The sequence below is a fragment of the Macadamia integrifolia genome, chromosome 9, assembly GCF_013358625.1.
Source record: "Macadamia integrifolia cultivar HAES 741 chromosome 9, SCU_Mint_v3, whole genome shotgun sequence".
In the NCBI taxonomy this organism is placed as follows: domain Eukaryota; kingdom Viridiplantae; phylum Streptophyta; class Magnoliopsida; order Proteales; family Proteaceae; genus Macadamia; species Macadamia integrifolia.
In genome coordinates this window covers 852,406-868,753 of record NC_056565.1, presented here as the reverse complement: position 1 = coordinate 868,753, position 16,348 = coordinate 852,406, and the positions used below count along the sequence as shown (strand labels likewise).

At 38.3% G+C, this 16,348-nt stretch overlaps 1 protein-coding gene across 1 annotated transcript in view; it reads left to right on the top strand.

Annotated features, from left to right (window-relative positions):
- Nucleotides 1-972: 972 nt before the first annotated feature.
- LOC122089884 (transcription factor Pur-alpha 1) overlaps nucleotides 973-16,348 on the top strand; it is an 18,635-nt gene continuing 3,259 nt past the window's right edge. Inside the window, exons 1-2 of the mRNA XM_042659632.1 lie at nucleotides 973-1,693; nucleotides 1,833-1,880. Coding sequence (XP_042515566.1) covers nucleotides 1,439-1,693; nucleotides 1,833-1,880 — 303 coding nt within the window. The 5' untranslated portion in view covers nucleotides 973-1,438. The remainder of the gene's footprint in view (nucleotides 1,694-1,832; nucleotides 1,881-16,348) is intronic.

The following is a 16,348-nucleotide window of genomic DNA, read 5'->3' as shown; positions in this document are numbered from 1 at the left end:
AGGGTAGGGCCTGGGTTGAAGTTTTGCGGCCCTGAGTCAGGATCAGGGCCTGGGCGGGTTTGGGCCCAGTTAATGGGACTAAGGGTTGGGCTAGGGTTCTAAGAAGCCCAGCCCAACCCGGCCTTGTTGCACCCCTATTTTGGATACAAACAAATAAAGTAAATTTCTCTATTTATTAACACTCAACAAATGTACTATGGCCAAGTTTGGTTGCAAGTGCAATAAAGGGTAGAAATGTAAAATTAAATCAATACTAAAATGGAAACTTTTGTGATTGTTACCATGATAGTGTAATTATTTTCAAGACATTCCAAAGCTGGTTATTAAATTTCTTTTACTTCGCAAACCTCTTGCCCTTCGATTTGAAGAGGAAAATATTGGATCTATAAGTATAACTTATCTTTTCTAAATCAATTTCACTCCGTTTTTTACTTCCTTAAAAAATGGGACTTATATGACAAAGATCGTTTCCTTTTGTTGGAATTGAGGCCTTAATTTTTATTTGTCTGGTTAGATTGACCTCACTACGTCTTTTCACATTGTTAATTCATAAGCCAAATCAAGTACCTAGTTATTATCATTTGTGATTACCTTTTGACCAATGATTGAATTTTGTTGGGTATAAAATTTTGTGACTATTGTTCTTATTATAATCACTTTGTGAAACCTAATCTGCTTTCTCCATGTGGAGGTACAGAGTTTTAAAAATAATTGAAATTCAAATTTACAACATTTGGTTTGTACTTAGTTGTTAGTAGTATAAACGAATACTTATTAACCTTACAATCGGGAAAAGAAAAAAGAAATAAATTTTGTAATAATTCAATGGTTGAATGCTCCCTGTCCGGAAAAGGGTAGAGAGAAGCTGTAATACTAACGAAGCGCCCCAAGTCCAAATGACTCCCACACATGATGAACTTGATGATGAGTACATGACACACCCCAAAGCCCAAAGTTCCCAACCCAAAAGCCTTAGGCCATTCGAGGGTAGGGGAGGGGCAGCGTAAAAAAACGCTATTTGTTAGGAAGGAAGACGTTAAAAGGAGGAGTATGACGATGGGACTGGGTCAAACGCCATGGCTCCCAACACAAATCTTAACCCTAATATGCAGAAGCAGCAGCGGCCGCAGACCCAGAAGTAGAAAGAAGACGACCGACTGTCCACTTGTCCTACACTTGTCCTTCAGATCCTAGTCCACTGCTCCAACTTCCTCCCTATCATCCCTAACCTGAATTTCCCTTCCTTAACGCGGTGAGTAAATTTATGGTTGTGCTTCCGCCTTCTTTGTCTTACTGACTCTTTGAGGAGTTTTATCCTGGCGTCAGGGATTCCAAGCGTTTGGAGGACCTTCCGAGTTGCTCTGGCGGAACTACTTTAGAACTAGAAGTCTAGAACTAGAACTTTTAAGGTTAGGGCTTAGGGTTTAAGGCATAGAATATGGAAGGAAATTCTGGCGGAAACGACGTGGAGTTGCTCTGCAAAACCCTTCAGGTCGAGCACAAACTCTTCTACTTTGACCTGAAGGAGAACCCTCGAGGTCGGTATCTCAAGATTTCTGAGAAGACTAACGCTAATAGATCAACTATCATCGTTCCCGTCAATGGCATTTCCTGGTTCTTAGATCTCTTCAATTACTACGTTAATTCCGATGAACAGGATGCTTTTAGCAAGGAATTACAGCTCGACACCAAGGTATAAGTCTCCGCTGGTGTTGCGTTCGTGTCTTTCTTTCTGTTCTCTTCTGTTTTATCCTTCGTCTCCTTGTTTGAGTTTCCCGTCAAAGGGTATATGTGTATCGATCTCTGATGCTTTGATGACGGTTGGTGTTCAGGTGTTTTATTTTGACATTGGCGAGAATAAAAGGGGTCGATTTTTAAAGGTGAATTCTCATTCGTTTTGTGTTAATGCTTATTGTTCTGATGTTATCTTCTCAATTTTTACTTGAGCGAAAGCCTCTTTCTTCTCTCATTTTGTTTGTTTTTTGTTTTTTGTTTTTTGTTTTTTTTTTTTTTCGGGATTGCTTTTATGAAGTTTGAGTAATGTCTTAAGTTTAGCATGCTGCCTTGGTTACATGAAATCTCATTTCTTTTGGAAATGATCATCTAGTCACTTTTTTGTATTCCAATAATTGATGGAAGTGTGTGTGTGTGTGTGAGAGAGAGAGAGAGAGAGAGAGAGAGAGAGAGAGATCCATAAGCTATGGTGCATATTCTTATGAAACAATATTAAATGAATCTGATTGGTCTGACATGGTTTTATGGCCTATGCTAGGAATTCCTCTTGAACTTTATTGCAAATGGCTTGCATAAGTCACTTCAAACACAATTTAGTTTACACTCTATATCTCTACATTTACCTTTTCTTTGGTCCTTGATGGCAAAAATACGGCACTCAAGTTCTGCTAATTTTTTAGTTAAGAAATTTATGGTCCAAAATTTAGGCCTTTATTAGTTTCATTGATGCTTTCAGCTAATGCGCCCTATTTTAGAGTTCTCTTTATTGGCTGTATATTGGTATACTACATTCCTATTGTCTTGATGGTGAACTAGAGCTGGTAGGGGGTAGCCCCAGCCCCAGGGGGTTTGCATCTCTTTCATCTGCTTATGCAGACTATAATAGAGGTCCTACATGATAAGAGAAGGAGTGAAAAAGGAAAGATATTGAGAAGGACATGGATATTGGTGTGAACTTGTGAGTAGACCAACTTATATCCTAACCTTTGGTATTGTCACATTGACCACAAATGGTGATGGAGTGTTACAATGGTAGAAGCTTTGCCCTCTCAATAAGTAGTTGAAGTTGTGGGGAAAAGTTTAGTCTTTCCCAAGTTGGAAGGATGGTCGTCTGTGAAGGAAATGGGATCCTTCTTATGGCAAGGAACTTTTTAGGTAAGAAATATTATTGTCAACTTTATTCAATAGCCTAATATTTGGGTTTTTGTTGCTAAGGAATGTCAAGAACTTTTGATTTCGAAATTGACTGGGTTGGAGTTGTTGCTTTTCAAATTCCGATCCTTGGTCTGGAAAGCCTATTATTGGAGTGGCTCAACTCAACTCAACTCAACTTAGCGTTATCCCAACTAAATGAAGTCTACTACATGGGTCCTTTCCCTCTAATCAGCTCTATTCAAGCCATACTTGTCACACGGCCTAAACTGTGCATGCCTGTCCTCACCACTTCGCCTAGAGTCATTTTAAGCCTACCCCTTGTTCTTTTAGCTTCTTCAATCTGAATCAAATCACTCTTTAATACTAGAGCATCTAAAGGCCCCCTGTTGCACATGTCCATGCCACCTCAAAACGACTTTCTCACAACTTATCATGTATAGGAGCCACTCCTGAATTAGCTACGATTTGTTCCTTATTTTCTCCTTTCTAGTTTTACCACTCATCCATCTCAACAATCTCATCTCAGCTACACTAATTTTATCCATATGTGGTTTCTTTACTGCCTATCATTCAACTCCATGCATCATTGCTGGTCCTATGATTGTCCTATAAAATTTTCCTTTTAGTTTTAGAGGTCTTCGTCGATCACATTACACTCCGGATTCGCCTTTCCACTTGATCCATCCTATTTTAATTCTTTATGCAACATCTAATCTATTTTTCCTTATGTATTTATGGTTGAGCCCATGTATCTAAATTATTCACTTTTGCTGTATCTCCCTATCATCAATTTTCATCACTGCATTATTAGTCCTATTGTCACTAAAGTTACAGATCATATACATTTTTTTTTCTACTTATCTTAAAACCTTTTGATTAAGGTTAATCTCCATAATTAACTTGACATTTCTCTTTGTTTTTGTCTTTGGTTATGGATAATCTAGTATCAGTGCAGCAAGAGAAAGTAAAGCTGATGCATATAAATCATAGATGTCAGTTTATTTTAGTGGAAATAAGCCTTGGATTGGGTTTTAGACATGTTGGGCCTTTGGTCCAATGGATTTTCATTGTAATAGACCACTTTAATGGGCTCAAAATATGTATGAATTAAAGGAATATGAGATTTATTTTATTAGGTAAATAGTTAGAGTCCTATTCTTTTTTTTTATTTGTTATTAAACTTTTTAGTTGGGATAGATTAGGACTCTATAAGCCAGCCTTGTTTTAAGATGTTCTTTATTTTAGGCTGAGTTTTAGCGTAGTAGACTACCTCCAAGGTATACTATTGGATGATGGAGTTCGAAGCTTAGTTTTAGTCTATTTTCGAGTCTTAAATATAACTCCGTAAGGGCTACTGCCTTGGACACGAATTTGGTGAATAGAGTATTGGCTTTTGCCTCTATGTTTTGTGAGATGCAGCAACAATCCGTAGTGAGATGCTAAGGCTGATTGGTGGGATTCCAACTTAGCTCTAGATGAAATGCTTGGTGCCTTGGTCCATATCCTACTACCCTTTTTCCATTGTTTGTGTTTCTTCATTATCAATCCCAAATTCTGCAACCTTTTCTATAGGAGACAAAGTTAGAAATGGGATGTTGACTAACTCCCTTCTTATTAGCAATAGGGATGTCACCGTCATCATTACTAGTCGGAGGATCCATATTACTTGACTGAGATGAAGGATGTAGATCAGGGGCTGCCGTTGGACATAGTAGGTCGGTTGCAGGCTGCCTTGTTTGGTTCTTTCATTTGAAGTATGTGAGCAAGTCTTTCCTTGGAATATTCTCCCTGAGACTCTCCCCCTCATTGCTATTTGCCTGAAGTTTCTCCACCTCAATACGAACAATATCAATAGCAGGGTTTGAAGGAAAAAGAGGAATGAAAAGAGTCTCTTGCATTATATTCTCCCCCTGAAGAGAGGACTGGTAGTATGGTTTAAATTCATGGAAGGTAACATCCATGATAACAAATAGTCCTCAAGTGGGAGGATAGTAGCATTTGTAGCCCTTTTGGGAGCCAAAATAACCAAAAACAGATGCAACGTAAAGCTTGAGAGCCAAATTTGGAGTGGGAGGTTGTGGAGTTGTGAGATTGATAAATAGACCCAACCACTCGACAAGGAAGATGGGAGGATAGGGAAGGGTCCGGAAGATGGCTTATAAGGGTTCAAAGGAATCATGTTGATATGATAAGCTGCAGTGAGAACAACATCCCCCAATAAAACTTTGGGGCATTCATGGTAAAATTAATGGAGTAGGCAACTTCAAGAAGATGACAGTTTTTCTGCTCATGAATCCAATTTTGTTCTGGAGTATGAACATAGGAAGTTTGAAAAATAATGCCCTGGTCATCAAGATATTGATGGAATTGATTGCAAGTTTCTAAATCTTGATCGAAATTTCCAAAACATGGTCGAACCAGGTACTTATGGGGCAAAATTTGACATGTCACAGGCTGGTCAAAATCGAAAATTTTCAGCGGAAACTTATCAAAACTACTGAAATGTGTGAAATTTTGCCAAAACCCCTTGAAATTGGTCAAAACCATAGACAATGGGATTTTGGTTCATGGTTTCATCCCTAGTTGGCTCAATACTGTGAATTTCGGTTGATATTGCAAGTTTTGACTAAGATTTCGAGCTATGATTGATTGTCAATATATTCAATTCCATTATCTCTACGAAGAATCAAGATTTGGATAGTCAATTGAGGGTCCGAATCATTTAGTGTGGACTTAATGGAAACAGGTAAAAGCTTAAGATTTATTGTGGAGAAGATACATCCAAGATAAACGTCTGTGGTTATGAATGAAAGAAATAAACCACATAAAACCATATCGGGAGACCATGCAAGAAAAGGTCCCCACACATCTAAGTGAATAACAGAAAATGAAATATCACTTTTATTTAAACTTGGCAAACATGAAATACAGGTATCACAATGAAAGTTACCGGGCCACAACCCTTTATATAAGCAAGAAACATTAAACTTAAAGTATGGAAAGAAGTATGGCCAAGGCATTGGTGCCAAATTTGTACTTGTCGGAGAACACTATCGACCTGGGGAGTATGTGCAGAGATTCGGGGAGGTATCGTAGGAAGACCCAAATCCAAATAGTGCAATCTGCTCTGTAATCTACCATATCCAATAGTTGATCCCATCACCAGATTTTTAAATAGAGTAGAATGAGACACAACTATTGAGATCAATTGTAAGATGAAAGATATCTAGCAAGTTGGCACAAAGGTTTGGCACATGTAAAACAAATGATAAGGATATATTAGGAGAACCTTTAATGGAACCTTTATTGGAAATACAGGACAAAGGTCCATCTGCCACACATACTTTATCCTTACCCAAACTTGGGATGCATGAACAAAACTGGTTGGAGGAATTAGTCATATGATCATAAGGCGCCTAAATCAATGAGCCAGACTAGGACCAAAGGGGACATGGAAAGTACTTGACTTTGCAAGGTTGGAAGTAGAGGCGGGGCTAGGCATAGAAGGGGTGGTCCCAAGTTGAGACATCATGTGTTGAAGTGCCAATAACTGATCTGAAGAGAAGGGTGCGATACATGTAGGCAGCATTAGACTGTCCAATAGGAGAAGGGTTAGTAGACTCAGTCAGATGTGCTTGGGAGCGAGTAGAATTATGTTTTCCACCATGCCCCTCCCCCTATAAAGCAACCATGGAGTTTCCAACATGTCTTACGAGTATGGCAATTTAGGCCACAATAGTCACATTTAATTGGTTCTTTGGTGCTAGGAACTTTCTTAGGACCAGAAGGATCGACATTAGCTGGTGTAGAAACCAAAGCGAAGCAAGAAGGCACAACTGAAAGAATTCGTAACAGATTAATGGCGATCTTCGTGTTGAAGCAAGTTATAAGCCTGAAGGAGAGTGGGAAATTTGTCCCTGCCAAGAATCGGCACACAATTCTGATTGTACTAAGGATTCGGGCCTGTAAGAAAGTCATTGACCTGTTCCATCTCATGTTCCTTTCGAAAGGCAGTGGCATCATTAGTACATCCCATGGGAACTGGGTGATAAAGCCACGAAATGGCCGACAACAAGTGCGAGGGTTGCAAAAAAGGCTAGTAGGGATCGCTAGGACATGGTAGCGAGAATCAAGGGCCTGTGAGGCTCGACTATAGGAACAGAGGGGCCACGAGGGCTTGGCGGCAAAAATTAGGAAGCCATGAGAACTTGACAACGAGAGGGGAAGGGCCCCCTAGCGGATGGTGGTAGCGCCGTTACTAGTTAGGGATGAAGGCTCTATGGTGGAGCATAGGCGATGGTGGTGGTATGATCTGCATTAGTCAACGGTGGTGTTAGGAGGTCACATGTGGTGCGACGTGCATTGGTGCACGTTTAGTCCCCCATGGTTGACCTGGGAGGCCGAAGCTTGGAGAATTGATGGCGGTGGTGATCCAATTGGTGGCTGAACTCAATAAAACCAATTTTATTTTTAGTGTTTTGTGGCTGTGATACCAAGTTGAGAACCATTTGGTTTCTGGGCTAAATTTCTATCCATAAATGACTTTCTGTATTTTTGTTTTTGAGCAAAAAAAAAAAACGTGTTTGATAGCGTGTAGTAATTTCTATTTTTGGGCTCGAAAATAAATAGAAATGCGTTTGTTAAGCGCATATTAATTTTTTTGTTTATGGAACTTATGTAAATTTACAAATGTCATTTAATATCCAAAATTTTAGCATAGGCGGCAGAAGCGGTGGTGATGGTTGAAGTTGCATTAGAGGTGTTTTATTTTTAACATAAAATTACTTCTTTGCCCATCAAATTAGCCAAGTGCTTATAAAAGAGGAACCCCCTATTTCTCCCTCTCATTTCTAGGATTGAAAAGTTCCTAAAAGTTGTTTTTTTTTTTTTTTAATTACTTGCAACCTTTTGGTCCTGGTCATTCCACGAATAAAAAAAAAAAAAAAAACCTGGCATTAACAAACGGTTTCTATTCTTTTTTGTTCCTAGGAAAAAAAAAAGTTTGAGAAGTAGAGAAACATAATGGTTATCATGGAGGCCCTTTATGGCTGAGGCCTACCTTATTTATAGATGAGAAATAATACAAATAGGGTATGTTAGGTGAGGATGACTCATCCTTATCCTACATCCACACGCAAGATACATTAAACCTGGACATACATTAACAGGTTGTTACCCTGTCTTTGAGATGAGCAAGTTTCGCCCGGTTTTCCTCATGAGAGTTGAACTCTTGGGGAACCTCATTATTGGCCACCATAGTGAATGAAGGTAGGAAAATGTAAATTCGGCTCTGTTACCAATTGATGCAACCCGGGATTCAATAACCCTGATTGTCGGTTGCTTTGGGCCCACCAAATTAATATAAAACCAATTATAGAAAGGGAATGACACCTTCGTAGAAGTTCAGAATCAACAAATGAGGGGGAAACAGATTATGGGGCTAGAGGAGTAATTAGAAAAGGATGACTTATCTGGAGTTTAGAATTGAAGGAGGACAGAAATAACTAAAGGAAGCAAGGACATTTTTGGGAAATCAACATGAACATGGCCTACCTGTAATTAAGAAGGAATAACCTGCTTCCTCGTGACTGAACAAATCCAGCAGCAAGCCAACGTGGCTTTGAGAGGCCTAATTCATCTGTATGGACTCCTGTGAGTCTAAAACTTTGTGGGATAGTCACAAACCCCTCGTACTATCAGATCCAATCAATGAGCACCCAAAGCTGATGGGCAGTACATGCAGGTTCAACCCTGAATTCTGTTTGATATTATGTAGCAAAGGTACTTATAGGAAGTATTAACTCTAGGATTCGGGTCACCCTAAAGTATAGATTTAATGCCAAAAATTTGAGAACTAATGGATGAATATTCAAGGAATTCTATCGAATAATACTCAACCCAGATGTACTGTTAGAGACAATAGGAAAATAAAAAACTGAAGCAGTAAGGAAAAAAGGAGCTACAAAGGAGGAATTGTGTCTCGAAATAAGAAGATGAAGCAATAATAGAGGATGGAGGAGGAAGAGCGGAAGGAGGGAAGAGGAGCTAGGAGAAACATGGAAAGAAAAATTGCAGGAAACCAACCTCCGTTCACACTCGCTGTCACGACCCAAATTCCAATATAGGTAAGGGTAAAACTCTCATGCGTGCTGATCAAACGATCGATAGGTACCAACAGAACATTCATAACAAATTTCATCATTTCCAAATTGCAAACCAAATAATCAACCATTGTCATAAATCTCAAATTTTTCCTACTGGTGGAAATCTAAGATATGTTCAATTTAAGCTTCAAAATTACTACATCTCAAATTTGACCCTACTACATCCAAAAAAGTCAGAAATATAAGAAGTCTTTGAGTCACCCTAAAACTCCGCTCCAAGCATACCTCCATCTCAATTCTCTGTGGGTGTCATAAGTAATGGGGTGAGCTTGATGACCTAATAATAAAGAATATAGTAAGATTTTTTTTTTTTTGCTAATGATGGGTATCCAGGCATTCGGCTTGACTAGTCCTGCGGGCTCATAATGACCCCACAATCGCATGGACCAGGTCATAGCTGGTTGAATGAGAACCATTCAACTTTCACCGAAAGCTGTGAGGAGCACTAAACACCTCTGTGTGAGTGGCCCCAAGTAATGTAGACTAGGATAGGTAGACTAACCAAGTCTTCAACTGCAGGATTTTATATTCAGAAGAACAACCAGAACCAACTCAATCAACAGCAGAAAATCACAACAGAAAAAAAGACACGAGCCAATCGATTTCAACAGTTGGGTACTTCTGACCAAACCAGAAAACAGTTCCAGAAGCCTATCAGGGACTGGTTATAGGTCTCTCAGAACCTAATTAATATAATCAACAGCACAGAAAAATCATAAGACCAAAACACAATAGGACAGCCTATCGATTTCAGCTTCAGTCTCTGAAAACCACTACAGGCCAAAAATAGGAAGAATTTTAATATCTCAATAACCAGGTCTCAGATGAATCTCAGGTATGGGTCGATTTTTTCCCTAGATGAGGGAATTCTCCAATTAAAATATCAGCCCCAGCTGTTGGCTGGATTGTTCTGGACAGAACCAGAATATGGTGCTAACCGATCGTCTTTCTCTGGGCAGAATTGAGAAAGGAAAAATAAATAAATACCTGGTTTGCAGATCAACAGTAGAACCCTTGTAAATAATCTTGAAGAAAGAAAGAAACACTTGAAGAATAAGGAGATCCTCCTGGGCTTCCCACTACAAGGAGTCGCAGATCACACACCAACCCTTCACTGTGATCAAACACACAGCAAGCACTCACAGAGGAGATGCAAAGACGCAGCAGCAACATAGCTTTTTGGTTCATAAAAATCGTGGAGGCTTAAGTGAGGTGTCCCCTTTATTTGTAACTTGATGGGAGAGATTACAATATAGAAACCATAGTAGTTACTAAAACTGGAAATTAGAAACTAATAAAATAGAAGGTCTTCTAGTTACTAAAACTGAAATTTGAAACTAGGAAATTATAGCTACTGAAAATAGAAACTAGATCCCATCAAGTGGTCCCTACTTATTAGCTGTCCCAGCCGTGGCCGACTCCCCTTTTCTTCCTCCTTGCATGTGTCTTCAGTGCTGCATCACCAAGGAGGTAAGAATATAGTAAGAGCTAACATATAAACAACAATAAAAAATCATAAAGGTTAAACAATTTTTAGTTTTTTCTCAAAATAGTTTTTCTTAGTTAAACACTTTCACTTGATTTTCCTCTCTATCACATTAGCCGGCACTTAGGGAAACAGGTTGACGTTGCCCATAACACGAGAGTAAAAACAATGCCAATCTCCAATGGTCTCTAATTATCATTGTACACCACTGACAATTTATATGTGTACACGCTTCACGGAACACTTGACCTCCCTGGTGACAATGACTTTCCACTGGTCTAGGGCAATCTATATGTACCCTCAAAATCTCCTCTTATCACACTTTCATTAGAAGAAAAAAATGCACACACACACACGTGAAAACACATAAAATCTCAAGTAAGGATCAACATCACAATATACATCATACAATAATATCCATCTCCATCAAATTTCAATCACCTCATTAAACCCATGTCACACATAAACACAATCGGATAAGCTCGATCAACACACCTCAACAATAGAAGCATATCAAACACCACGTCATACAGTCAAACCACACACTTGCGGTGTAATTTCACTATAATCCACTTACCTCAGCCTACATGTGTCCTACTTCAACCCTCTGAGCTTTTAATGCTCAAATTGATCACAACTTGAAATCAGGTACACCTTGGGGTTCTTTGGAACTATCAATGTTTGCCCTTCATTGAAAACATTTGTATTTTGCCCTTTCTTTAGATTGAAGATTAAACTTCCAACCATCATCATATCTTATTCTTCGAAACCGCGGCTTATGAGAGGATTTTGACTGCAGGATCAGAACGAGTGTTTTTTGCCTTTTCCATTAATCTCCTAATTCAAAATCTAATTCAATACCTCACTCCCCCCCCCCCCCACACCCACAAGTCAACAAAAGTCAAGTGTCAACCTCTCAAATGGAGGCCAAACTCTAAGAATGAGTCCCCCTCAACACGTATTATCACCCTTTTGAAGATGAAAATGACTGATTGAGTGATTAAAGAGTAATTAGAATCTTTTTTTTAACTTCTGATAGAATTTCCAGATATCAGTAAAACCTGAAATTACACTCAATTCGTTGGTCAAATGAAACCTCCCCTAGGGTAGCTTGACTATCCCCCAAACTATGATCAAAATCTGACGGCTAGATTAAAGTTAATTAAAGAAATAAAAATTCTGGAATCAACAAGTAATCCTAATAGGATTAGAGAAGAATATTCAAGTAATTGTTCAATAACAAGTGCTGGATGTTAGGTAAACAGTAGGAGACAATACTCAAATGCAAATAGTGAAGAAACTGTGATGTAGATACAGCGGCATTTACCTGGTTGGATCAGTATGACCGGCTATGGAAGCCAAGGGCCAAGAAGAACCGGTCCAACCCAGGGTTTTGGTCCAACAAGGGTTGGAAGTATTTTAGTTTAATATTAAGTCTTTTATTTTCTAAGTCTTTTATTTTTCTCAAGTTTGTTTTGGGTAGGATACGTATGAAGTAGGAGTCAGTTTCAGTGTAGAGTCTAAGTAGGAGTAGTCTTATTATTTCCCTTTAAATACTTGCATAAACTCAATGTTTGATTTTTAGAGTGAATTTAATTTTAGAATTAGTGAATTTGTGTGTAGTTTGTGATGCCCTTCTCCCCTCTTCTCCCTAAGGCTACTCCATCAAACTGTGGTGACAAAATAACAGCTAATTGAAGAAGATTAAACAGTAACCTAAGGGTAAAATAGTAATTTCAAGCCCCAAATTAGGGTTTAGAAATTAGGTTAACAATTCCCAATCGATCTCTGATTTCAGAAGGTAACTTGATTCATAAAACATAAGTGAAAACAATAGGTATTTTAGAACAATAATTGGGAACTGATTCAGGTTTTTAATAGGCAGGGGCAGAATTGGAAATAGTCAAATATCTTACGATCTAATCGTTGGAATTGGCCCAAATTTGAATCAAGTTCCAATATAGGGTTGATGAATATTTGCTCAAAATTTCAAATCAATCAAATGCCTCTAGTTCTTTTGGATACTTCTATCTGGATTAGGTCACTCGTTCTCCATTGGATGCACTAGTAAGGAGGAGTGACCTGATCCAGATAGAAGGATCCAAAAGAACTAGAGGCAAACCGCAAATGATCATAGGAGAGGTTGTGAGGAAAAACCAGCGTAGATTAGGCCTTGCCCTGAATATAGCCTTGAATAGAGCAGAGGGCTAAGATCCAGGTAGCAGACCCCCTAAATGTGTTCTACTTTGTTAATGTTCTTAGTAGTTTGTTTCCTCTGACTTTTACTTTTCTTTTTCCTTGTCTTTGCTTGGATCCATGTAGTCAACCTCATTAAGTTGGGATAAGGCGTTGTTGTTGTTGTTGTTGAACCAACAAGAGTGATGAAAGAACCAATAGATTGTAGAGAAGATTAATCAATCGGGTCAAATATCAATTGACCTTAATCAAACGCAAGAAAGTCTTCACACATGAAGAGGACAGATTTCGTTAATCAAATTCATGTACAATGATTGAGCCCTTACAAATTTATACAGAAAACTCAAAAATAGATTTAAACGCTAAAAAGGAAAGGCCTAACCCAATCATTAACTAATTGGGTAACCTAATTGATTGGGAAACTAAATTAACAAATAAATGGACTCAAAACAGGATTTGACTTATAAATTCCTAATCCAGACTAACTAAAACACTTAATAACAAGTAAAATAAAGAAATACTCTTACTTGACTAATCCCTTATGAGTCTATACCCATATTATAAGCCCATAAAAGTGGCCCATTACCAAGAAAACCCTCGGAACTAAAAGTCCAACACATATATAATCCATCATAAAGCTTATTTCTAATAAAATAAGCCCAATTAGATATTTTAAATTGGCTTCAACCCCCCCTTCCTTCTAAGACATAAGATTTGAACCCCTAACCTCTTACCAACTCAAGTCACAATCACTAGGCTAACACTTTAGTTATTTATTATGTCCACAAATCAAATGTAAATAAAGAACTAAAACACTTTTTAAATTTCAAAGTACCAAAGTACCTTATTTACTTATATGCCATCCCAGTTGTCTCTAGAATTAAGTTGTACACATCAGGTTATTAAGAAAGAATATTAGTAATTTACGATATTATCACTTCCGTGTAAAATTACAGAAATACCCTTGTGCTGAAAAACATACTCAGGTTTCTAATTTTTGGGGCATTACACTCACAGCTCCACCACCGTGTAGAATTAACTCAATCTCGGAAAATTTCATTCCAATCTCAATTGTTGGGTACACGTGTAACGAAGGCTGTGTTTGGTAGCCAAGAAAAGAAAAGAGAAGAAAAAAGTATGAAATTTGTACTATTTTCTTGGGTTAAGAAATTCTCACTGTGTTTGGTATGTCCTGAACCAAGAGAAGATTATTTTTTTTGAATTCACATGGACCATCAGCTGCCTTGGGGTGTTGGGACATTCATTGATGAAAGGGTTGTTGAAAGCATGCTCCAAGCAAATCTATCAGAACTCAAATCATGTACTGAAGCCATAATCACAAGCCCAGCTTTATTTCTCATCCATGAGTGATGACATCAAATTCTTATACCTTACTCTCTAATTCTATTATGTACCATACGCAAGGCCATGACCATTAACTAGACTTTTGGATTGTTGAACCACTTATTTCAGGCCAAAACAGTTTGACATTTGATCCTCTTTTTTTTTTTTTTTGCCTGCAATTCTCCATTATAAGGGGAATCAATTTCTCACCAAACTGTAAGAAAATATTGTTTGCTTTTTTAGTATCTAATTGGCACTGAAGCGGTGGGCCAAGTGATCTGTATTGAAGATTAAGAAATATGATGTTTTAAAAGGGACTCTATAAATGTTTTAGAAATCTGATTATTTCAAAAGAGAGATTAAGTGAGTAGTTGCAGAACGGCCATTTTGCCAGGCCAAGCAAACAGGCCTCCATCTATCTGCCACTTCCCTTTTTTCCTATTAAATTTCAACCCAATCCAAATTTTACACATGGGAAAAACAGGGACATTGTTTAGCTAAAAAGTTAAGAGATATGAACAAATTGGCCATTGAAAATTCACAACTACACTAGTGGACCCATATGATGGGAGTTGAGAGCACCAAATTTGACACTTGGCTAACCCCAAAGTAACTATAGATAGGGCTTGAGAGAGAGAGAATAAGAGAAAAGGAAAGAGAAGAAAAGGGGCTGTTCTGGGGCTTTAATTTTAGAAGAAAAGAGAGGAGAGAAGAGAGAAAGATAATGTAGGGGGGGGGGGTTACACCTCTTACCATAGTTATCAAGGTGCCCCCTTGATTTTTTGGCATCCTTCCTCGCCTCGGCCTTATGCCTTGATAATCTTGCCTCTTACAATGTATTATGACCGAGTGACAAACTTCAAAAAGGTTAAAGGAAACAAAAAACAAAACAAGAACTCATAAGGGCAGTCCGTGCGTGGGCTGTTGGAGTCGTCCCTTGCTGACTTATTGAATAATACAGGAATAATAGATTAACCAACTAATACCCTCTCCCTTCCAGCTGTAGGCTATGAAGGAGCCCTAAGTTGACTGAAACATTACAACTGAATTAAGACAACTTAATTACATGAGGAAACTGATGTAAAGACTCTTAAGTAATTCCTACAAGTCTAAATAACTCGTGATATAAGTAGTGATAAGGTTCCTAAAATCTAGCCACGACTTGTAGGTAGGGAGGAACTCTAGTCGGGCCATTTTTCCAATCCATGTAAAAGAGCCGTTCTCTAGAATCTTGAGAACCATTCTAGGTGGTTAAATAAGGGTACCCATCGGTTTGTTCTTATTTTAAATCTTGTCGTGTTAGGCAAGTGTTATTTGGTATTTTTGCTTATTATTTTGTGTTGAATTTGAGTTTAATTCTATCCTTTTTTTTTTTTGGTCAGTTTATGATGAAATTTAGTCTTCAATATTTATTTTTCGTACTAGGTCTAGGTTTTCTTCTTTCTATTTTTTTGAGGGGGGTCGGGGTGGGGGTTGAGGATTCAGAGCTCTCACCTGTTAGTCCTTATCTTGAAGTCCTTGGAGAGGTTATTCAGTTACTTTAGGGCAACCCAAGATCTTGTCACTCCAAGTTGATTTGAGATATACTGTTTAGATTTGCATTTTGTCATTCTATAATAGGATTTATCTGTTGGTGTCCGAGACTAAACAAAATTGCAGGTGATGTGAAAATTGTACGAAGAGCTATTTCACTTCTTGCACAAGGCCCTCTAAATCTACTGAAATGATTCATGTGGAATCTCTTTAGCTATTATAAATTGATTTTGTTTGCTGAAATTTCCCTTGACCGCATTTGAATCCTTTCCACTGTGGTTCATCCTAAAATCTAAACCTCCGTTAATTGTTCGACCTTCTCAAATTAATCAACCTATTTTGTATGGATAAATTTCCTTCGTGGAACCCTTCCCACGCAGACAGCGTTTCCACCTCGGACTGATAATATGATTTTCTTACTGTCGGTGGCCCATCTCATTCGTATAGCCCATAGTTTTTAAGGCACTGCTAAGGCAGTGCTCCGCCTTATGTGAAGTGGCGCCTTATGGTTGCGATCGGTTGCAAGGGAAATGGGAAATGGGAAGGGAAGGGAAGGGAAGGGAAGTGAAGTGAAGTGAAGGGAAGTGAAGCGATTTTTTTTCCCCTTTCGAGTCGTTTGGTTGCAACAGAAGTGAAGTGAAATTAATTTACCATAGTTTGGTTGGATGTAAAATTGATGTAAAATTTTAAAAAACTTATAATCCAACCAAACTCCTTAGAAGAAATGGGGGGGGGG